Raw genomic sequence first — 21,058 nt, 5'->3', positions numbered from 1 at the left:
GCCTTTTAAAAAGCGGATATAATTTGCTTCCACGAAGATGATCGGCACCCGTTGCCCCTGTCCGGGTCGTTATCTGAAGCATAATTCGGTGTCTCAACGGGCGGTGATCCCTTTCCAAACAGGCAGGATGACGCTCGGTATAGACCATCAATTTGTGGAACACGGCATGAACAGCGACATGCCTAATTAATATATTTATCTGCGGATCTTGGACGCGAGGCAAGACGATCAATTAGAGTCTGACAACCATATCCGATGGAGACGGCAAACAGACCAAAACGCCCCGCTATCTAATGTTATGTTACAGTACAAAAATCCCTGCGCAGCACTATCTGCGTGGTAAAAAGGGAAGCTCCTTGTTGGTGATCGTCGTCGTACCTGAGCGGTGCGTGTATGACAGGTCTAGCGTCCCAAGCGGATATCCCCAACTACTGTACACCGTCATCATCATTATTTGTCCACCACTGCTTGCATGGTCGGTCCTTGAACAGGTTCAAATTTCTCTTCATGTAACAATAGCCACAGCATAAGGTTAACAAAATGGTAATGATGCTTCGAGTCGAATAAATGTCGCCAGTACATGGTGGAAAGCGTGTCATTCATCTTGGGAAGATGGAGCCGTTAAATGACGAACAATCTTGATTAGAGGGAGGTCGGGAGTGGTCCGTTGGTGGAAGTGGACCGCATCGAAGTAATTAGCATTTTAAACATTACTTTCCAATCATTGGAGTGGGGGTGGAATCTCCACCAGCATATTGCAGAGCAAGCTGCTTTGGTGTAGTCGAATGAGATCCTGACTGAGTCAGCGCGCCTGGTCTTTGGCCCCCTTGTTGAGTGATTCGAGGCATGTAATTTGCTGGCAAGTTCGCAGACACAGTTGCCTTGGCGTCTTGATACAAGTCGAAACATTCGGCGAGAATCTGGTCAGTTGTTTGATTCGCAGGAGCAATGCCGGAGTCGAGGATTTCTTTGATGTGATCTTCCAGTGCTTCAAACTCAGACTTGTCATAGCGGTATCGGTCAGGCAGTCCACTGTTTTGCAAGAAGGCGAGAAGACCAGCAATGATGGTATTTGCAGCTCCCAAAACCGTGATTGGAGTGCCCTGTTTGAAGGACATGGAGCCTAGAGCCGTCAACGTCGCGCCAATGAAGAGCTGCAGCAACATCAAGATCCATCGGATGCCACTTGAAATGTGATACAGGTAGAAGAACTTGGTGCGTTGAGTAACAGTGTCCTTGTACAAGCCTCGAGGCATCCCCTTGGGTGGCCATAGCCAGCTGGTTGGATGGATTGGCTTATGTTGCTCACGGTCTCGAATTCCGCCTATTCCATTAGCAACGATGCCCCACTCAGCAGGTGAGAGGAACCTGTGACGAGGCGTCTGGTGATGCTGGTTATTCTCTGGAGGCCTTTGAGGTCTTGGGCCTGAAGGAATACCAGCAGGGCCGCTTGGGGCCGGAGCCGGAGGCTTGGAAGGGTCTGCATGAGGACCAGGATTGTTGTTGACTCCAACAGACAGAGGCGGAAGTGTCGGCGCATCCGTGATGGGATTGCCCTTTGCTGGCTTGGACATGGTGAGTGATGGAGCCGTGGAGCTGCAGACAAGAAGCAACAAGAAACGAGGAAGTGTTCTTGGGGTCTGCACCAGAGGTCACTACGCGAGGATTTGAGTCCAATAGTAAGCCTATCCCAACCTCTCCTTTCCTAGTGGAGCGAAGAAGTGAGAAACAAGATGAAGAGGAGAAAACATGTCTGTAGGCGAGGTTGAGAAGGAGGAGAGTTTAAGAGGTCGGCTAATTGTTCGTCTATCTCGAAGAAAGAAAGAGCCAGGAAGTTCCGGATGCCCTATTTGGGAACAAATATGCAGGGCTCTTGCCCGCTCCCAGGAATAACATCAAGGGGTACTGCATATGGAGATGCTTAACTTCAAGCTTGGGACGGAAATAGGCGAGGCAGGTACGGGCTTTTCTCGCAATCTGAGATACTTAGGCGAAGCCATACAAAGAGAAGCAAGACAGGTCTGGCACTTATATAGATGGAAGAGAGGACTGCAACTGCAAGACTCCGTTAACTCTGATGTGTTTGCCATGGTTTAGTAGGTGCGGCATGCATACCTATTTATTTATTTGGCCATGACTTGTCTATGATATGGTAGCGTAGTGATATATCCAGGGTGAATTTGTGCCTTGAGTAGATCATGTGCTAATTGTGCGATATGCTTCCTTCAACAGACTGACTTATACTGTTACTTGCAAAATGTATCATGACATTTCAACGGATAAATATTATGCGCAGTTTTGGTTATAATATAAAATTGTGCAACAAATGTTAGATAATTTTCGTGAAATTCTTTTCGTCATGTCTTAAATACCCACGCAGTTGGGGTATTGCCTATATAACAGTTCCCCATGCTTTTTTCCATCTTCAAACATTCTGCATACAACAGCCGTCACTTTCCCAAACGACCTTACAAAAAAGGAGTATAAACCAACATGTCTATACGTACCATCCCGACCTACCACCCAGCGCCAAACTTCTCGATACCGCCGCCCGATGCAAACGGGCCTTTGCGACTCGGCACGCTTCTTGTCGACTTACACGACCCTACCCCGCTGAACCCCGCCGATCGGGTCCAGATACCAGACGAGGACATCTTTCGAAGCCATCTTGTTGGCTTTCGAACGAGAAAGCGACAACATGGCAATGGAGAGATGGGCATCTTCGCAAGGCTGCTGGGCTTGGAGGGCGTCGGCAGTATGCTGAGCGTCAATGGCACCCGAGCCAAAGACGAGGTGCTATCTGTGGCCCGCCTGGACACCGAGTTCTTCATGCCGTCCCTGGAGTATGTCAAGCTCGCAGTTGAGGCCCCTTCAGTACGCGCCTTTTGCAGAGCCACTCGCGGCCGACTGCCGATGTTCTTGATTACTGGAATCAAGGTCGCGCGTGGTGCATCAGCGTCGGTGGTGCGTACACGGACCGTGGGCGGAGGTGTAAAGGGGTCCCCAGGCACTACAACTGGCCAGGTCGAGCTTGGAGTCAGTGTTCAAGGTGCGATGCTTAAAGAGGACGATATGAGTTTCGAGGATGCGTCGGACTTTGTGCTGGCTTATCGCGTCGCACGGGTAAGGATGAAGAATGATGGGGTGCAAGCGCAAGCGTATACTCGCGGTGCTACCATGCTTGCAGATGATGCGCAGGATGTCATCGATTGGGACAGTGGAGATCTGGAGGTCATTTATGACTTTTCCACAGAGTTTAAGGAGGCAGACAACGTGTTACTTGACGAGACAGGCATAGCAGATCCCGAACCATGTAAGTGGGTGTTGAGGCACGCGTAGTAGCAGATTGAAGTCCTGAGAGACAATGCCTGCAGTTATAAACATAGAGAAAGCTGTCTAAGTGCAGAAGTGTATGGTGTTCATTATTATTTACATTATCTACTTACTTATATATATACCAATGCATTGGGTATCTAGGTCTCCTTAACGCCTCAGAGCATCTAAAATCAATTCTCGAATTAACATGCTTGGCCTGCTCCCGTCCCACAGATTCCAAGGTGCAATGTATTTATATCCATTTTCCGGTACACTAAATAGATCGAAAATTGACCTCATTCCACTACTGGAGTAAAGACGACTTAGTTGTTCAGGAGTCAACGGAACCCTCTGCGGGATGATCGCCAGAGCATCTGCCGCAATTGCCGCTGCCACCGCTGTCGCAAATGAGGTCCCGAACTTGATCACTTCCTTGCCTTTCCATAAAAGGGGAACTGCGGTCCCAAGGGTCATGAAATTATCGTCATTGTCCCAGGCTCTAGGCGATATTCCCCCGTCCTTCCCCTTGCCGTTCGAGGCATGGATGCATAGCACGTTGCGATTTCTGCCCGGATATGCCCGTGGCTTATTGTTCCCATCATTCCCTGCTGCTGCTAGTATGATTTTACCCGCCGCTACGGCCTCGTTGATAGCGAAGTCGAGTCCCGAATCTAGTACATCCAGGCCGAGCGACAGCGAAATAACGTCAGCGTCTTGCGCCACTGCCCAATGTATCGCCTACCATGCAGTAGATAGTTAGCCTCAAATACAAATAAATCCTTAACAAAGGGGGCATTCAGACTTACATCTATGATCAGTTTCGTGTCCTCCTGAGGCATCTCATTTGCGACGGCAACTTTGGCGATACAGAGTTCAGCTTCAGGTGCGAGCGTCTGGACAAGCTCTGCTATATGTGTTCCATGTCCGACCTCGTCGTTAAGATTACGAGGATCTCCTTTAAAGCTCTTCGTTGCTACCAACCTTCTCATTGATTTAGCTCCTATCAAGGTTGGATGTCTCTCATCGAATCCGGTATCGATGATGCAGACCTTTACCCGCTTAGATAGATTCTCATGGCTATCCATGTGATTTTTGGGGAGCTGTGAGTCAAGGAACGATTGCATTTTTACGAGAAAGTTCCGAGATAAGGATACGTCCCTAAATACTTCGTATCAACCTTGACTCTCTCCTTTCAAGCTGACAATGTGACCTTACCTGGCATCTGCGGTGGCTATATCAGGTTCTATGTCGTCAAATATCTGGAAAAAAACCGAGGAAGTGGAAGAAGAAGTATCGATACTGCTGGAATCTGCACGTAAGCTGGATCTAGTTGCCATTGTACTTTTGGAGATAGTACACCGTAATCCGACTCGGGCGCGTTTCAATGTCTGCTCAAATCCTTGGTCTTCAGTAACAACAGTTGCTTCGGGTTGAAAGCTTGACCATATGTGGCTATCAGGTTTCTTAGAATCTTCGGATGTAGTAGCTGGCGTATCCCCGAAGCCTCCTGCGTAACCATCTCGCACTTGTTCATTGTGAGACTTGGCCATCTGAACAGCAAATACATCAGCTGAAGGAGATGAATTCAGCGCTGGGTTTACTGGTGGTCGAATATCGCTGCGTTTTCGTTTCCTATTTGGCTTACGATAGTGCTCATAGTCTTTCTCTAGGTTCGCAACTATTGCATCATAAATGAGCTTTGCGGATTCCGCTGCCCTTTCTTCTGGTGCCAATTCGACAATAGATCGATGCAACTCGAGGCATCCCTCGATTGCCTTGAGATAGTCTTCGCATGCAGAGAGCATTCCATCTTCGCTAAGAATTTTGTCAAGAGTCAGCCAGAGACTTGGCTGCCCACGTCTATTGCACTCTGTAGGAGTGATCTGCCTGCCTAGCTCCATTTCCACGAGAAGCTTTCCCAAAGAAAGAAACGAGGAATCATGTATCATTATGCCTAAATCATCATTTTTTTTAGATGGGTCACATTTCGGACCACAACGGATATAAGGTGGTATCTCGAATTCGAGAGAGCTCGAGGATTCGGTGGCTGAGAGTAGAAGCGAGATGGTGTCAGCAGACCAACTGCTGTCTGTCCAAGGACAATCGAAAAGATATAGAAAACACCATGCGAGGTTCAAAGAGAGTTCCCTCTTTTCCTGTATTGTAAAACTGCTCAAGGAGAGCGAGTCTGACCGAATTGGCGAAAAGCGCTGTCTTTCAATTAACTCCTTCAATGTTTTCACCTGCACCATAGCCCGCCTTTGAGCACGATTCTGTTCTCTTGGTTGTTTATAAAGGGCTCCTTCGGATAAAAGAAGAGATAGAATATCGTTATAAGTCTGTGCAATCGCGATATCTTGGCAGAGACTTTGTAAGGGTTTTAGTTTTCCCTTCTTTTGCTCGCCTCGAGACAAGCTACTAGTCCACTTTAGATTAGCTCTCTGTTGTGAATCTGTTTACAGGCAAAAATCAACATACTCATCAGGTAAACATTCAATCTCTTGCCATCCTATAGGATCTCTGCAAGAGGATAGGAGTAAGGAAATGAACGAATTCATTCCAGCGTGCCAGCTTTGTCCGGCTCCCTGCAGGAGCATATGATGTTGATCTCGTCTTTTGCAACAAGCCATATGTTGCTCCAAGCTCACAAGAAGTGCGTCTATCAGTGCCCTCTTATTTTCATTAAGAATTATACCAGTGAGTTTAGGGCTTTCTGCTGCTGGAGTTGCTTCGCGGAGATGAGTCCGGAATATAGATTCTATGTGTTTGTTGAACGATGTAAGTGCCGAGAGAAGTAACTTAGTATCGCTCAGTGACAGCAACTCGAGCGAAGTTAAGTCAGCTCTGGCGCGTCCCATTTCACTTTTGTCGCCAAATGCCTGTAAGCCAAGAAGATTCTGAATATACAAGAGGGAGAGGTCATCGGGCAAAATTTGCAACAGAACTGGATAAATCTTTTTGAAAAGCTCAATGATTTCCTTTTTGAAGTGATGGATTATTTCTTGGTCCATGTCTGGACTAGTTGGTGAAAGAACGAGCTTCTGGAGCTCGTAGCGGAGAAAATCGTATTGGGCGGCGTGCGGCATAACTTCACTTATGCCTCTTTCTTCTATTTTGTGCTGAACTGCCTTTAGGAGGCGTGGCTGGATTGTCTGTATGACTCGCCATTCCTCAAGGTCGACAAGACGCATTCGTGCCTAACGTGCAGACCCAACTTATGGGGGGGAGACAAACAGGTGTTGTGGTTTTTTTTATATTGAGGAAAAAAAGAAAAAAAGAATGGTGGAAGACCTCTTGACAGCTTTGTAAGTCTACCACAGGGAGCTTCTGTCGAGAACCACTGCCATCAATGTTCAGCGCAAGAGATGAAGAAGATGAAGACCAGGTGTATCGATTTCAGGCTGGAAATTTGCTCTAGTTCAATTCATTTGCAGCTTCATCGGGTTACTTCAAGGTGGAAAATATTAATGCACGTGATTTCGGCATGCATGTTGGATGTCATTGGTAGGTAGAGCCTGATCCTCTTCTGTCTATTAAGGCTGAGAATATGCTCTATCATGAGGGAAATCCGGTCCACGCCAAAGAAGGATGGAGGGCTTACAAGAACGGTCAAAAATATATTATGCTGCCTTAGACTGCGATCAGCTATTTGACAAATGCTTCAAACAAATCGCTGAACCGAGGACAAGCAGCCTGCTTGGCGAATTCGGTATCGCTATCAGCCGGCTCACAAGAGATCATCAAGCCCGATTTCAGGCGTGGTCGTCATATCTGGGGGTATTCGCTGAGCAGGATGTTTGCCTCGATCGCCGCTTGTCTAGGAGTAAAGATGTCCAAGTCATGGTAATGGATCTCCTTCGTATCATCGCTGTTAATCTGCGACATGGTCAGTCTCTGTTAGATCCGCGAACTTGAATAATTGTTAAGTTGCTTCACAGTCTTATCCATGGTCCAAATAAGCGAAGGTAGTAACCATAATGTGGCCCTAGTGGAGTAAAATCGATTGCTAACTCGAAGGTCAGTATCAGGCCATACTAACAATCTCGCGACCGACCTTGGACAAGCACAAGAATCTGTCGAGGGGGCTATTGATCGGCTGCACCGACTTGGCGTGACCATCCGACAGTCTTCGACCGCTAGCTTGATATCCAGGGTGAAAGCTTTCTCCGCAAAGATGTCAGATGCGTCTCTAGAAGAAATGGCATTCTTAATAGTCAAATTCCTCTATCCAGCGGCACCCTTGAGCCTTCAACGCCTTCTCGGCCGCTCCATTCTTGAGCGCTATTTCAATCTCAAGTATCGTGAAGAACATCAACGGCGCTTAGCAACCCGTCGCTCAATCATCTTAGATAATGAAGAAGAAGACCAATCACGCATCCATGACGGAGGACCGGAACTGCCAAGGCCCATCAATCGAAAGGACAACATCTACGATAGGGACATGAAAATCGACGACTCTACAGGTCAAGTGGTAGATTCAGACACAAAGCTTTCACAGTCGGGAACGAAGCCGTCAACGCTCCAGGCAGATGAGTTCCAGCGGAAGAGGGAAGCTGAAAATCGGCGTGCAGCTTTGTCAGCTATTTCTAGAACGTCTTCGGTGCCCATTGGTGATATCAGCTACCCTAAGCCACCGAAGCCTTCGGGAGACGGAGAATGTAGTCGAGCTATCTGCCCCTGGTGCTCTGAGTCTCATCCATATGGTAACTTTCAGAATGAGAGGTGGTGGAGGTATGCTTCAGATATCATGACGCCTTTTGATAGAGTCGCTAATGCCTTGAAAGACGCCATGTCGACCACGATTTTCGGCCATATATATGCCTATTCGATGCGTGTTCAACATCACTCAACGCATTTGATAGATTCGGCCACTGGCTAAATCACATGGAAGAGCGTCATTCAACGACTTGGATCTCAACGATCGATTCTAAAACCTTGTGGCGATGCGACATTGAGCATAAGTCACCAGAACTGTTTAGCGACGAGGCTGCTTTGAAGGACCACATGCGAGAGCACCATCTTGAATCATTCACAGAATCCCAGATAGTGGGTATAGCTCGCCGAAGTTCAATTCGTATCCCCGGATCCAAGGATGTCTGTCCTCTTTGTGGCTTTGATGCGAATAAAGCCCCTCCTGTCGCATGTCAATCAAATAATTCACAGCACCCTTCGCAGAACAAACGAAAAAGAGTGTCAAAACACACTATACGAGCAAATATGAATGCCGACGTTAAAGGGAAGCGTAGGAAGGTTCACTTTCATAATCAGGCAGAGAGCAGTAGTCATGAATTATTCAGTTCATCTGAATCAGATTTGGATCTGACAGGTGGTCCAGACATCGAGCCGATTTCGCCCCAAATCAAGGCTCGATTGCAACGAAAACAATTATCGCGACACATAGCAACGCATCTAAAGGCTCTATCGTTTATGTCACTCCGTTTTAAAGCTTTCCAAGAGCAAGTCGAGGAAGGAGACTCAAGTTCTACTACAGGGGATGACCAGGAGGACACAAACGAAGGTGGCGAACCAAGTGGGCTCGATACAGAACTCGACGCGTTGTCTCTCAGTTTCAGTGACAACCCAGGCTCCCCAGTATATCTTACAGATGACTTGATTAAAGATTTCAACGAACATCAACAATTCCTAGAAACTCTTCATTCACTAACGATGTATGAAGAAGAAGAAAAAGAAGAAGAAGAAAAAGACCAATCACACGTTCATTATAAAGGGTCGAAGCTGTCAATGCCCATTCCTCGAAAGGACTTCGTCGACGATACGGATTTGAATTCCGAGAATTTTGAGCCATTAGCTCTCCAGGAGGATGTATTTCAGACATCTTCTACATTTTTTGGCAGTTCTGAAGCTCCTTTCCCGGAGCTTGATTTCGTTGGTCTTGACACATTAGAATTAGACGATGACTCCCATAATCCGAAGGACACCAACACTATATGCTTGCCATATATGTGGTCCGTCACAAGGGAAGATATTCTAGATCACCAGAAATCTGCAATGTCTGGTCCAGCAAGTCAAACAAGCAGCACATGTGGAGTATTTGATATTCTCGAAGCACCCATGTAGCCTCCAAGTTACGTCCTGTGCCAGAGTCTGCGGTACCACCAATCCTTGAGCCTCGCCCGCTTCAGATTAGACATTCCCTTCCATCTGAGTCAGTTGACTCTTTACAGCAGTCTTGGAACATACAGGATTTTCATGAAATAGATCCAGGATTGGAATTTCCTTCATCGAAGACAGGATAAACCTACTAGCTTGAGACCAATATAACATTTTACCACATCTGTTGGCCTTAATATCAATTATTAATGGGCAGTAAAGAGCAATTATGTTTTTGATAGCGATTTTTCAATAATAAGAGAATGAGCTGTTGAATATCTTTTGTTGATATATATTATGAATTAAAGCGATAAGTAGTACGATATAAACATAAGGTTACATACCTAGTATCTATGATAAGGACGTTCATAATAAAACAAATACTACTATTCCGTAGTCTACGTAGGTATTCTGTACATACATGAAGTCCATCTCTAGCTCTGGATGACGAAGTGGGTGGTGGGGCCGGTACACTTCACCGCCTTCACAATGGCCGGCAGAATATCAAAAAATATTGTGGGCTTCTGAGCTCGGCCGGCTTGCAGCTTTTGTCGGTCATTGCAGCTTGTAAAACAGATTACGAGACAGGTTTTCTGTTTCTTGGATATTGATATTGCATGTTTCGCGGTGCCGCTTCTCTGAGGCAACTGCTGCGACTTTCGGGGGCATTGAAACCTGCGGGCTCCTATTCATACGGCAACACACTCGCGACTCAACGCACTGTTAAAAGGCATTCCTTTGCCTCATTTGCGCCAATGGCAGGCACCGTCGAGGTCGAAACCGTCGAGAAGGATGGGAAACAATATCGTTTGGTGAAAGAGGGAAAGGCGACCATTTTGGTGCCCCATGGTGCCAAGATTGGAGAGGACCGAGGAGAAGTGCAACAGGTGTTTTACAACCCCATCCAGCAGTACAATCGAGATCTGTCTGTGCTCGCCATCAAGACATACGGCGAAGAGATTTTGGCGAAAAGGAAGGAAAAGATTCTGGCAAAGTCAAACAAACTAGGGAAGAACAAAAAGCGAAAGCGAGACGAGACGGACGAGGCTGGCCCCTCAGCTGAGACGGAAACGACGTCGACTCTGCCTCCAGGCCAGGCCACCGAAGCTTCGGAGGAGCAAAAGACTCACAAATCAACATTCACGATGCTGGATGCCTTATCGGCATCCGGACTGCGAGCGCTTCGATACGGCCACGAACTTCCCTTTGTCACTTCCATTAATGCCAACGATCTGTCCAAGTCTGCGGCCGAGTCTATCAAGCTCAATGTGAGCCACAACGGCCTCGACGATATAATCTCGGTAACCAACGAAGATGCGCTTGCACACATGTACCGCGCAATCGCAGACGGCCTCTCCAAGAGGGATCGCCACGGCAATCCGTCCAAGTCTCACAAATTTGACGTGATCGATCTGGACCCATACGGAACCGCTGCACCCTTTTTCGACGCTGCGTTACAGTCTGTAAGAGATGACGGCGGTCTTCTATGCATTACCTGCACTGATAGTGCCGTGTGGGCGGGACATAGCTACTGCGAAAAGACTTTTGCCTTGTATGGCGGTACTCCGATTAAGGGGATGCACTCTCACGAGGCTGGACTGCGATTAATCCTGAATGCCGTTGCTACGTCTGGCGCCCGGTACGGGTTGAGCATTGAGCCTTTGCTGTCCCTTTCCATCGATTTTTACACAAAAGTATTCATCAAAGTTACCAAATCACCGCAAGCTGTCAAGTTCCTGGGCTCGAAAACCATGATTGTGTACAGCTGTGACCACGGTTGCTCCGCCTTTGAGACACAATATCTCCTAAGAAGCAAACCGACTCCGAACAAAAAGGGCAGTGGATCGTTTTATAAGCACGGCATGGCGGCAGGACCACCAACAGACAGACACTGTCAACATTGCGGGAACAAGATGCACGTCAACGGCCCAATGTATGGAGGCCACATCCACTCGGCCGAGTTTATTGAAAAGCTTCTTGAACAAATCCCCAATGCATCACCGGAAGTGTATGGAACTCTCCCAAGATTGGAAGGCATGCTACGAACGGCCTTGGAGGAGATCATTCCAGGCCCCGAGCCGGATCCCACGGTAGATCCCAAAGACGCCAAGCATGCAGAGATTGACAACTGTCCCTTCTTTGTCATTCCTTCTAAGCTAGCAACAGTGGTGTCTTGCCAGGCTCCCAGCGACGACATGTTCCGCGGCGCTTTAATACATCTCGGATACCAAGTTGGGCGAAGCCACTGCCGACCTGGCAGCGTCAAGACGGATGCGCCTTGGTCTACTCTCTGGTGGATCATGACAGAATGGATTCGTCAAAAGTCTCCCATCAAAGCGTCGAAATTCACCCCGCTGATGCCTGGTTGGAAAATTCTGCATTCCGCCGGATTGGTTGGTCGAGAAGATGGAGCAGTGCCACAGGAAGCCGACAGCGAAATGGAAGATGCCCAGGCAGCAACAACGGCGGATGCTCAGAGTGAGGAGGCGACGAATAAGGGAGATGAGCAAGTCACAAGCCCGAGCGAGTTGGAGCTGCGGAAAACGCTGGTGTTCAACGAAGAGCTCGCACAGCTGGGCCGCCTGCGGGATGCTCAGAAGCTGGTGCGGTACCAGATGAATCCCCGGCCAGACTGGGGCCCTTTGTCCAAGGCCAAGGCGTCATGATGGCTGGAAGATGGAAAAGATGATGAATGAATGTAGATGTATATATGATTGGACTTTTAGTATATTTGCGGTAATCAATTCTATTCCAAAGTGAATCAAATCCTTTCGTGCGCCGTAGAAGCCGTCGTTGCTTACGCCGAATCCTACGATACAATAACATCTTATCAAAATCCCCCCCACCAGCTAATTGCGCAGGATCAACGTGGGATCGCGTGCGCTACGGCCACAACTAAAGTCCGTAACTGAACACTTCCATCGCAAAGCAGTGTGCAAACTGAGGCCTTTTCCTCATATAACAAATAACGACATTGACAATTTTTTTTATTCCATCTCTTGCGCTGCATCGCATATTTAATTTCATTTCGTTAAACCGTCAAGCAATACGACGAGTACCCACTGCTTGTCAAATCTTTTTAATGACTTCCGCAGGGCTGACAAACGTTACCGACGTCTCGGTCCTAGACGGCGTCATCTCCTGGAAAGACAGCAGTAGCAAAAACAACAACACAAACCAAGTCAAATCCCAAAATGTGATTTTCGTTCTTGATCGATCGCAGGCGTCTTCCGGCGATAAAGCGGGCTACATAATTTCCGCCCTGGTAGAAGACTCAGAAAAGAGTCCCGAAGAGCGCTTTCAACTACTGCTCCTGGCGACTGATTCAGTTCCCGATGAGCTACTTCAGAAATTTCGCATCGGCGGTTTGCCAGTCTATCTGAAGCCTGTGGAGGGAAAACAGGATGTTGACGTTATTGTGTCTACGAAATCAGGCGTTGGCCTGTCCCAGCAGTTCTGGCAGACTGTGCTACAACCTCTCTGGAGCTCAGTCGACGAGCTATCATCAGAGGTCAACGTCCTCATCACGCAAGACGAGCACAGCGTTCGCAACTTTGCTCAGTCTCTTGGTTCTTCAACCTCAAAGTCACGGACAGTCGTCCTGCTAAGTGGCGACGGCGGCGTCGTCGATCTCATAAACGGCGGCTCGCACGATGCGCCGCATCAGCAGCTACTCTTGGCTGTTCTCCCGCTAGGCACGGGAAACGCCCTCTTCAGCTCGCTACATAAACCCCTCTGGATCGCCGAAGATGGTAAAATCGAAGACATCTCCTCCCTAGTTCTCGGTCTAAGAACGCTGTTCAACGGCGTATCTGCCAATCTGCCTCTCTTCCACGCATCCTTTCCCCCTGGATCACGCATTGTGAAATTCAAACCTGCCACAAAGGAGCAAGAAACTTCCTCAGATGACAGCGCAGCAACAGCACTTCATCTTGCAAAGGAAGAGATTCAAGTCTCGCACCTCTACGGCGCCGTGGTGGCCAGCTACGGCTTCCACTCCAGCCTCATCTACGAGAGCGACACGCCTGAATATCGCGTCCACGGCGATAAGCGCTTCGGCATGGTCGCGCAGGAACTTCTCCGCGAATCTCACGCTTACAACGCCCAAGTAGACATTCGTCATCCGTCATCATCAGAGTGGGAGACTATCCCGGGAAATGAGCACACCTACGTGCTCATCACGCCGCTCTCCAATATGGAGCGCACATTCACAATCTCGCCTGCAAGCAAGCCCTTGGACGGAAAACTTCGTCTAGTGCAGTTCGGCAATATCGGCGGTGAGCGGACGATGGACGCCATGATGAAGGCGTATGACGGGGGGAAACATGTTGGGCTGAAGTGGGATGATGGACACGAGGTGCGATATGAGGAGGTGGATGAGTTGAGAGTTACGATATTAGAAGAGGATGAGCGGTGGCACAAGGTGTGTATCGATGGAACGATTGTGGATATTCCCAAGGGAGGGCAATTGTCTGTGAGAAAGGAGGAGGAGAGTGGGTTCCAAATTCTGGTTGACACGCGGGTGTTGCCAAAGACTTCATGATTGCAAGAAAAGGTTTGACTTGAGCTTGGTCACCATATCTATTTTCACATATAGCCTTTGGTTTATAAAAAGTCTAGCTGAAGCTATAGTTGACAATGAAGAAGAGACTCTCCATCATATAGCCTCGAGCAACTTCTTCACCCTCTTCTCCATAACCCGCTCAAACTCCTCGACGCCATTTTTCAGCTCCGTGATTCCCCCTCCTTTAATCCGATAGACTATCCTCCTCCGCATAGTCTCTTCCTCTTCCTCGTCGCCATCTTCATCCTCATCGTCTCCCTGGTCCTCAATCTGACCCTCAATGGCTCCGCGCATAAACCATCTATCGTGGCTCACCAGCACAACAGCGCCCTCCCACTCGTTCAACGCTTCCCGGAGCGCCGTCACAGTCTCGTAATCTAGATGTGTGGTGACTTCGTCAAGAATGAGGCACTGCGGGTGCTTCCAGAATAGTCTTGCCAGCTGACATCGCACCAGCTGGCCACCAGATAGTTTGGAAATAGGAACGTCTGATGCTAAACGGCCAGGGAGGCCCAGCGTGCCCAGTAAACCGCGGATCTCTCCTTCGTTCAACGCACCATCAACTTCTTTAGTTAGAAGAGCAAGGGAGGTCAAGCCCTGCTCGGCGCGGCCAATGTTCTTTAATTCCTCAACGGCATGCTGAGAATAATATCCCAGCCTCAAACGTGGGTGTGCTGTAACGGTACCCGATGATGGCGCAGATTCCTCAACAAGGAGCTTGATGAGGGTGGATTTGCCCGCTCCATTAAGTCCCAGAATACCAATACGGTCGCCCATTCCGACTGTAAGAGTGATGTCTTGAAGAATTATCGGCGACCTTGGTGAATATCGGTAAGATGCCTTTTCCAACGAAATAAGCGATCCGGGGAACCTCAGCTCTGGAGGCTCAGGCAGCGAGATGATGACAGGTCGTTGTTCCGGCGGGATATCGATTCCCTCTCGGCTGGTCAGGAAAAAGCCGACGAGGTCTCTGTTCAGCTTGAACCTTGTGCCCTTTGCACTGACTTGCATGCCCCAGCGATCATCCAGCTTTTTCTGCCGAGATTTGGCCTGGCGAATCTTGTTCTGGTCGTCGTTTGCTTTGCCGGCCTTGAGATTCTGGGCAATGGTCTTCTCTATATGAGCTTTCTGCTTGTCTTGGGCTTCCTTCATTTTGATGAGCCACTGCCTGCGCTCGGATTGCGATCGTTCGTACGTTTGAATGTCGCCGTGGAAGTAAGTGAGCTGCTTGTCCTTCAAGATGAGGAGATCAGTACAGAGAGAGATGAAATCTCGATCGTGGGAAACGAGGATCAGCGTAGGGGCCTTTTCTTTATCTGCCAATGATTGCAAATAGCGCTGAAGCCAGACGATTCCAAGAAGATCCAAAAAGTTGGTCGGCTCGTCAAGAATTAGAATATCAGCCTCTTGCAGCAGCGCGGAGGCGAGAGCTGTCCGCATATGCCAACCTCCAGAAAGGCTGGACAGAGGCTTTTCCAAGTATGCCTCGGTAAATCCGAGACCAGTCAGGATTTTCCGAGCTTCAACTTCGATTTGGGCCAGCCTTGAAGGCTCAATTTGGCTTTGCAGGTCTGCCAGCATATCAGCTGCCTCTTGGGTTTCCGTTTGAAGAGCTTCGGCCGAGATTTCGTCATCTGGTTGGTCTAGTCTGGATGTCATCAAATGTCAGTAGTCAATAATAATAATAATTACGCAAGATGAAATCAACCTACAAGGCTTGTGAATCAGCAACCACTTTCTCAAAAGCAACAAGGGCTTTCCTCGCTTGTAGTCCTCGAGCACCGCTTCGGAGTCTAGCCTCCTTGTCCACGAGGAAGAGACGTTTCTGAAGCTTCTCGTGTTTCAATCCTCTCAAGGCCCGAATTGGAGCATATGGATCCGAAGCATCGACGCCGTCGGCGAGAACTAAACAGAAAGATATAAGCACACGGCTGAAGGAATGATGCTTATATACATACCTTTGATCTCCTGTTCGATGACGCTTCGTGCTGTGGCACGCTCAATAACCTCCTGCAAGACAGACCCCTCGCCCTTGGCATCCTTTGTTGTCTTGTCATCCTCATCAGATTCTGTAAGCTTTGTCTGCTGCAGAATTGCGATCCTGGAGCCCTCTGGAATTCCTGGAATCAGCTTCCGAGCAATGGCCTTGAGCAGTGCTACAGCAATTCAAAGTTTGCCTCCTAGTCAGCCGAAAACCCGAAGCTAGAAATGATGATGAGAATCCTCACTCGACTTCCCCGTGCCATTGCGGCCAACCAAGGCGTAGCGCTGGCCTTCTTTTAATCGCAGCTTGGCGTTGGACAAGATCTCAAGGCCATCGGACTTTGATTTGCCTTTAGATTTGCCAGTTCCCTTTTCTGCTTTCTCTCCGGAAGTGACGACGATGTTGAGGCCATCAATGTCGAGCTAATTCATCCGTCAATTCAGCGTTCGCTAGTGTGAATGGTGCCATGCTTGCAAATCTGACGAACTTCGCGGTAGTTGGTGCTGTCAATGTTGAAGCGAGTCTGCTTGGCCGTGCAGAGGATGGTGGCCACAGACTCGGCTGCCATGGAGGTCATTTTGGCGAGATGAATGTATACAGATTTGCTGGTGTCGGTGGCGATAGGTGAAGCTTAGCGAATGCAATACCGCACTTGAACGCTCAATTCAATTACTCAGCCACGCAGGTCTCAAAGAGCAATTGGTATAAGAACTCCTAATGGCGTTTCCCCCTTGGGCAGGAAAAAGGGAAAGAAAGGAAAAAGAAATATAAGTATAAATATAAATCAGATTAAAAGATGTAGCGACACAAGAAAGAACCCCAAAGCACCTGCCTCACGCACAGATTTCCTAAACGAGCGCCCAGAAGTTCGCATTAGGCTCGTTTGCATCTGCAGCGTCTCCAGAAAAAAGAGTCGCGCAGATCGATCCGGCTCCCAAAATGAGGGCCGGACCGTAAATTGGAGTCGATCTTCAACCACTAAGAAAAAGGCACAAGCAGACGCAGCGTTCGGCCAGTGACTCATCCAATTTCTAGTGCCTTTTGCATCGACGTCTGCCGAGGTGGCGTTATAAACATGACTCCTTTTTTTATATATATGACTCTCACCGAGATGAGTTTTTGTCCGAGACATTTTTATAAGTTCTTAGGTGCCCGTGCGAGAAAATAAAACGCGCACACAGCAGTGACATGATCATCTTAAAGATTTGTGTTGTTTGAGAGCGACGTCATCGCCATCGCGTTTCATCATTGCCATGGCCACATTATATGAGCTGGACTCCATTCCATATTTTACACCAATCATGACCAAATTAAGCAAATCTCGTATCATTACTTGAACAAAGCAACCATTCATTTGTTTGTTTATTTATTTTGTGCACTGCATAACCAGGCACAATACGCGAAAATGTGGAGGTGGCAGTGTAAACGTGCGAATACATGTATACTAAACTAAATCTCTCCATCGCAACTCGTATCTCCAATCTCATTTGCAGAGGCTTCCCGTGTCTTCCCCCTGAACATCGCTTCACCCCTATTTCCCCGCGATCTTTGCTGTCTCTGCCGCATCTGTGCGCAATGGCCAACATGGAATGGAGACATGGATGAATGACAATGCGAAGCTATGATATCATTGCTGGAGACGCCACATTGACGACCGCCACATTCCCTTTGCATCGACACTTGATCACAATCACACATCGAGTCGAACTTTGAAAACAAGACAAATAAAGCAAACTTGAAAAAAAAAAAAGCTCTTGGCAAAGGAAAGATCAACTAGGATAATAACGACTGTGATAATAAGGCATATATAATAGACAAAATGGAGACAGACGGTAAACAAAGTTGTAGGTATAAAAGGTATGGGTATGATATAACACTTCAAGGAAATTTTCTCTCTCAATCTTTGGCGCAATCAAAATTAATTAATTTTCTTCTCTTCTTCTGTTTTGTCCACCAGACCATATATAACCTCCCTAAAAAAAAACACCAACCAAAAAATATCCTGCCGCAAAGCTCCATGAAAAAAAGAAAATGGAGATTGCAACAACTATCGAAGGGGAATCATCGCACTTTTTTCGAAAAAATTGAAAACCACAAGAGAAGATGCAAAGTCAAAAACCAGAGAAAAGACCTCCATATTATTAAACAAAAAAACACCCCTAAAGTCTTCTTCCCATCTCCCAAAGATATACTGCCCCCAAAGAAAATGTGCGCTTATGTCGTAGACTCGTAAAACCTCGTGGCTGCGCTGAGCAGTGAAACTCTTGCTGTTGGCTACCCGACGTTGATACCACGTCTCTACTCCGTCACAAATTCTTACAGGAGAGCAATGACACCAGCAGCGAGGAGCAGCAGGGCGCTAGCACTGGTGGTGGCAGCACCGCTGATGGTGGAGGACTGAGGAGGCTGAGGAGCACCCGTGGAGATGGAAGCAACGGGGCCCTGAGGAGTCTTGGACTGGTTGGGCTTGGTGGGCACAGCGGCGGTGGCAGTGCTGTTAAAGCCGCCATAGGCGCTGGTGAAGCCGGCGCTGGTGGCGGGAGCAGCAGTGGTCTCCTCCGCCTCAGTGGTGGTGGCAGCGGCAGTGGTCGTAGGAGCAGCGGTAGTTGTAGGGGCGGCTGTGGTGGTGGAAGACTCGGTGCAGCTGGTGGTGGTGGGAGCAGCAGTGGTGGTGACAGGAGTGGTGCTGGTGCTGGAAGTGCTGGTGCTGACGGCGGAAGTCGAAGGGAGAGCAGTGGCAGCCTCGAGTGAGCCGGCTACCTTGTAAGCAGCGGCGCAGGCAGCGAGATCCATGCTGTTCGGGCAGCACCAGGTGGTGAGAGCAGAGTCGTGAGTGCAGTAGTAGCCAGAGTCACAGGCGTCTAACGTTGTTGGTTAGCATACTCGGAACGGTCATTCATATTCGTAGCCAAGGGAAGTGATAACATACTACCGGAGCCGTCAGTGCAGCAGCTCTGGCCAGCGGATGGGTTGTAGCAGTGAGACAGCTTGGTGTTGCCGGCCGAGCACTCGGTGTAGGAAGCACCACAGGCCTCGGAGCAAGTCTCGCCATCACCGCACTGAGTCTGCTCGGGCTTGTATCCGTTGGTGTCGCGGCGACCGAGGCTCATGCCAAGGACGGGCATCATGGCCAGGCGGTAAGGCTTGGGCTCGGCGCTGACATGAGCGGCGGCGGCCAGAATGGCAACAGAAGTGGCGGTTCGGAAAAGCATCTTGACGCGGTGAGAGAATTAAGGATGGACAGTTGTCGCGGTAGGACAGTTGGATTATTCGTTCTGAGGCGAGAGACGAGGCTCGTGAGGTTGCGAAACGAAGGTTGAGGTTGCACAGCGGCGTGTAGCGACCCAGAAAAAAGAATGGAACGAGTATTGACGAATACTCTGGTTGTTTCAATGAGCGTGAATAAAACTGCAGGAAAGACGAAACGAAGGCGGGAGAGACAAGAAGAAAAAGCTTTTCGAGATGTGGATGGAGATGGGAGAGATGAGCAGGGGTCTGCCGGCGCCGCAGCCAATGGGCGCCGCGCAGCAGCTGGTCGGAGCGCAGCGTTGGTGATTTACAGGGCAAGGTTTGGGTACCTGGAGCTAGTGGATTAGTGGATGGGCGATAGTGGGCAGGGGGAGGAGCTCGCCAGCGTTGCCCCCCTACATAGCACCTAGCTATTGACTCCTTTTTCGACATCTGCAATTTCCCAGCAGCGCCAAAGTTCTTCGGTGCGCGCACGGCGAGGCCACACCAAGCGAAGCGAGACGAGACGAGACGAGACGCCAGAAGACAAAGAGGCGAGATGCCCTGATTGAAGTGAGCATTGACTCATCTACATCTGCATCCATATGCAGCTTTGGTGCCGAGCTCCCAGCAGCTTCATTTTGGCTTGTTTGCCTCGTTTCCTCTACGCGCCCGCGAGAAGCCACCACGACGAGGCCATCGCCACGAGTCGCCGCCGGTGCTCCCACCCAGCTCAGCTCAAGCAAAAGCCCAAGGTCCCCGGCCCAATCGTCCAAAAACACGTTAGTCCCAGACCTCTAGAGCAGCAGACACAAGGCTAAACCCGCTAGCTGCAAGGTACCAGGCACAAGCTCATTTCCCATCTCCACTTCTCGATGGCGCCCCAGCACGGGCGGCGGTGACGAAAAGAAAATGAAGGCAATTCGAACATAGGCATTGGACGAGTCTGGTGTGTTCTCGCTTCTTGGGGATGGGATGAGCAGATCATGAACCGCGCTGGGGTAATTAAGCGACGTCGGCCATTTTGCGGAGAATGGTGGGAGGATAATACCTCGCTCTCACCTACACCATGCGACTGACCGATATTGGACGGCCTTGGGCCGATGGATGGATGGCTTTTGCAGCTCAGCGCGCGCTTTGATTTAATCTACAGCTACAGCTACGGCTATGGCCTGCCACTCGTTGTTTATGCAGAGGTCCAGGCACACACACACTTACACACGCACACACATCCTTTGCACCTGTTGTACAGCACACACCAAAGGATCCTGGTTTCACCAATGCCCGCTCAGAATCCACCAATAAAGCACAGGCAGCGTTACCCTCTCACCGCCAGCAAGACGAGCAATTACCGGTTGTTGGGTTGACCACTGCCGATCGCGGCTACATGGCAACGAAAAAGGGCAGAAAAAGACAGAGGGAGAGCTGGAGGGAGACAAATGTTGTCACCATCTCTCGGATGCAAGACAAAACTCTGATCACGCACATCCGACATTGCCGCATCTCGCTCTGTGCCCATGCAGTCATGCGTGTGTTGCCCCCCTCGCGTTCACGTGCTGTCTCACCATGCCTAAAACCTTCCCCCAGTCATCTTTCTTAGTTGTAGGTATTTCTCGTTGATGGATGATTAATTACCCAGATTAGCTGCAGTACGTGCTTGTACAAGAGCAGAACAAGGGAGAAGCTTAAATCGCGGGAGTTGTGCAGTAGTAGGTTGTACTGCCGTGCGATGCGCATAATGCCGGCCCCCAGCCATTGAAATTGGAAACAGAAAAGGGGTCCTTGACCTTACCGCGACGTGCGAAACACCAACTGTAATCTCTCGTCTCTCTGCTGGGCATGTATACATACCCGGC

The 21,058-nt window shown here is 49.0% G+C and overlaps 9 protein-coding genes across 9 annotated transcripts; 5 read left to right on the top strand and 4 right to left on the bottom strand.

Annotated features, from left to right (window-relative positions):
* Nucleotides 1-710: 710 nt before the first annotated feature.
* On the bottom strand, nucleotides 711-1,574 carry TrAFT101_000959 (uncharacterized protein; the record flags this gene model as incomplete). The annotated part of the gene is made up of 1 exon (XM_066126206.1): nucleotides 711-1,574. The coding sequence occupies one exon, from the start codon at nucleotides 1,572-1,574 to the stop codon at nucleotides 711-713; it is 864 nt and encodes a 287-aa protein (XP_065982305.1).
* An 822-nt stretch (nucleotides 1,575-2,396) lies between these two features.
* TrAFT101_000958 (uncharacterized protein) lies at nucleotides 2,397-3,572 on the top strand. The gene has a single exon (XM_066126205.1). The coding sequence runs from the start codon at nucleotides 2,494-2,496 to the stop codon at nucleotides 3,337-3,339; it is 846 nt and encodes a 281-aa protein (XP_065982304.1). The 5' UTR covers nucleotides 2,397-2,493; the 3' UTR covers nucleotides 3,340-3,572.
* On the bottom strand, nucleotides 3,403-6,722 carry TrAFT101_000957 (uncharacterized protein). Its single transcript, XM_024899072.2, has 4 exons — nucleotides 5,794-6,722; nucleotides 4,531-5,730; nucleotides 4,122-4,473; nucleotides 3,403-4,053 (listed from the first exon to the last, which is right to left on the bottom strand). The coding sequence occupies exons 1-4, from the start codon at nucleotides 6,504-6,506 to the stop codon at nucleotides 3,484-3,486; spliced, it is 2,835 nt and encodes a 944-aa protein (XP_024765193.2). The 5' UTR covers nucleotides 6,507-6,722; the 3' UTR covers nucleotides 3,403-3,483.
* Nucleotides 6,723-6,817: 95 nt separating this feature from the next.
* TrAFT101_000956 (uncharacterized protein) lies at nucleotides 6,818-9,790 on the top strand. The gene is made up of 4 exons (XM_024907498.2): nucleotides 6,818-7,201; nucleotides 7,254-7,280; nucleotides 7,338-8,046; nucleotides 8,100-9,790. Exons 1-4 carry the CDS (start codon nucleotides 6,904-6,906, stop codon nucleotides 9,391-9,393), a joined length of 2,328 nt encoding a protein of 775 aa, XP_024765190.1. The 5' UTR covers nucleotides 6,818-6,903; the 3' UTR covers nucleotides 9,394-9,790.
* Nucleotides 9,791-9,978: 188 nt separating this feature from the next.
* Nucleotides 9,979-12,178, top strand: TrAFT101_000955 (uncharacterized protein). The gene has a single exon (XM_024907497.2). The coding sequence runs from the start codon at nucleotides 10,044-10,046 to the stop codon at nucleotides 12,090-12,092; it is 2,049 nt and encodes a 682-aa protein (XP_024765189.1). The 5' UTR covers nucleotides 9,979-10,043; the 3' UTR covers nucleotides 12,093-12,178.
* A 183-nt stretch (nucleotides 12,179-12,361) lies between these two features.
* On the top strand, nucleotides 12,362-14,098 carry TrAFT101_000954 (uncharacterized protein). The gene has a single exon (XM_024907496.2). It carries the CDS (start codon nucleotides 12,509-12,511, stop codon nucleotides 13,967-13,969), a length of 1,461 nt encoding a protein of 486 aa, XP_024765188.1. The 5' UTR covers nucleotides 12,362-12,508; the 3' UTR covers nucleotides 13,970-14,098.
* On the bottom strand, nucleotides 13,987-17,056 carry TrAFT101_000953 (uncharacterized protein). The gene is made up of 5 exons (XM_024899067.2): nucleotides 16,462-17,056; nucleotides 16,219-16,396; nucleotides 15,949-16,146; nucleotides 15,703-15,895; nucleotides 13,987-15,638 (listed from the first exon to the last, which is right to left on the bottom strand). Exons 1-5 carry the CDS (start codon nucleotides 16,549-16,551, stop codon nucleotides 14,084-14,086), a joined length of 2,214 nt encoding a protein of 737 aa, XP_024765187.1. The 5' UTR covers nucleotides 16,552-17,056; the 3' UTR covers nucleotides 13,987-14,083.
* Nucleotides 17,057-18,290: 1,234 nt separating this feature from the next.
* TrAFT101_000952 (uncharacterized protein) lies at nucleotides 18,291-19,186 on the bottom strand (the record flags this gene model as incomplete). Its single annotated transcript, XM_024909410.1, has 2 exons — nucleotides 18,291-18,835; nucleotides 18,904-19,186. The coding sequence occupies 2 exons, from the start codon at nucleotides 19,184-19,186 to the stop codon at nucleotides 18,291-18,293; spliced, it is 828 nt and encodes a 275-aa protein (XP_024765186.1).
* Nucleotides 19,187-19,807: 621 nt separating this feature from the next.
* On the top strand, nucleotides 19,808-20,118 carry TrAFT101_000951 (uncharacterized protein; the record flags this gene model as incomplete). Its single annotated transcript, XM_066126204.1, has 2 exons — nucleotides 19,808-19,984; nucleotides 20,047-20,118. 2 exons carry the CDS (start codon nucleotides 19,808-19,810, stop codon nucleotides 20,116-20,118), a joined length of 249 nt encoding a protein of 82 aa, XP_065982303.1.
* Between the last annotated feature and the right edge of the window lie 940 nt (nucleotides 20,119-21,058).

Source organism: Trichoderma asperellum, chromosome 1, assembly GCF_020647865.1.
Source record: "Trichoderma asperellum chromosome 1, complete sequence".
Taxonomy (NCBI): domain Eukaryota; kingdom Fungi; phylum Ascomycota; class Sordariomycetes; order Hypocreales; family Hypocreaceae; genus Trichoderma; species Trichoderma asperellum.
The sequence above is the reverse complement of the archived record's forward strand: the minus strand, read 5'-3'. Positions and strand labels throughout refer to the sequence as shown.

Excerpts from the sequence above, each read along its gene's own strand:
- TrAFT101_000958 (XM_066126205.1), top strand. The coding sequence starts at position 2,494 with ATGTCTATACGTACCATCCCGACCTACCACCCAGCGCCAAACTTCTCG.
- TrAFT101_000957 (XM_024899072.2), bottom strand. The coding sequence starts at position 6,506 with ATGCGTCTTGTCGACCTTGAGGAATGGCGAGTCATACAGACAATCCAG. Across the intron at positions 5,731-5,793 it reads ATTGAATGTTTACCTGATGA|CTTGTCTCGAGGCGAGCAAA; the intron begins GTATGTTGATTT and ends GTGGACTAGTAG. Across the intron at positions 4,054-4,121 it reads ACACGAAACTGATCATAGAT|GCGATACATTGGGCAGTGGC; the intron begins GTAAGTCTGAAT and ends ACTGCATGGTAG.
- TrAFT101_000956 (XM_024907498.2), top strand. The coding sequence starts at position 6,904 with ATGGAGGGCTTACAAGAACGGTCAAAAATATATTATGCTGCCTTAGAC. Across the intron at positions 7,281-7,337 it reads CATGGTCCAAATAAGCGAAG|TATCAGGCCATACTAACAAT; the intron begins GTAGTAACCATA and ends CTCGAAGGTCAG. Across the intron at positions 8,047-8,099 it reads CAGAATGAGAGGTGGTGGAG|ACGCCATGTCGACCACGATT; the intron begins GTATGCTTCAGA and ends ATGCCTTGAAAG.
- TrAFT101_000955 (XM_024907497.2), top strand. The coding sequence starts at position 10,044 with ATGTTTCGCGGTGCCGCTTCTCTGAGGCAACTGCTGCGACTTTCGGGG.
- TrAFT101_000954 (XM_024907496.2), top strand. The coding sequence starts at position 12,509 with ATGACTTCCGCAGGGCTGACAAACGTTACCGACGTCTCGGTCCTAGAC.
- TrAFT101_000953 (XM_024899067.2), bottom strand. The coding sequence starts at position 16,551 with ATGACCTCCATGGCAGCCGAGTCTGTGGCCACCATCCTCTGCACGGCC. Across the intron at positions 16,397-16,461 it reads ACAGCACCAACTACCGCGAA|CTCGACATTGATGGCCTCAA; the intron begins GTTCGTCAGATT and ends CGGATGAATTAG. Across the intron at positions 16,147-16,218 it reads CAATGGCACGGGGAAGTCGA|CACTGCTCAAGGCCATTGCT; the intron begins GTGAGGATTCTC and ends GAATTGCTGTAG.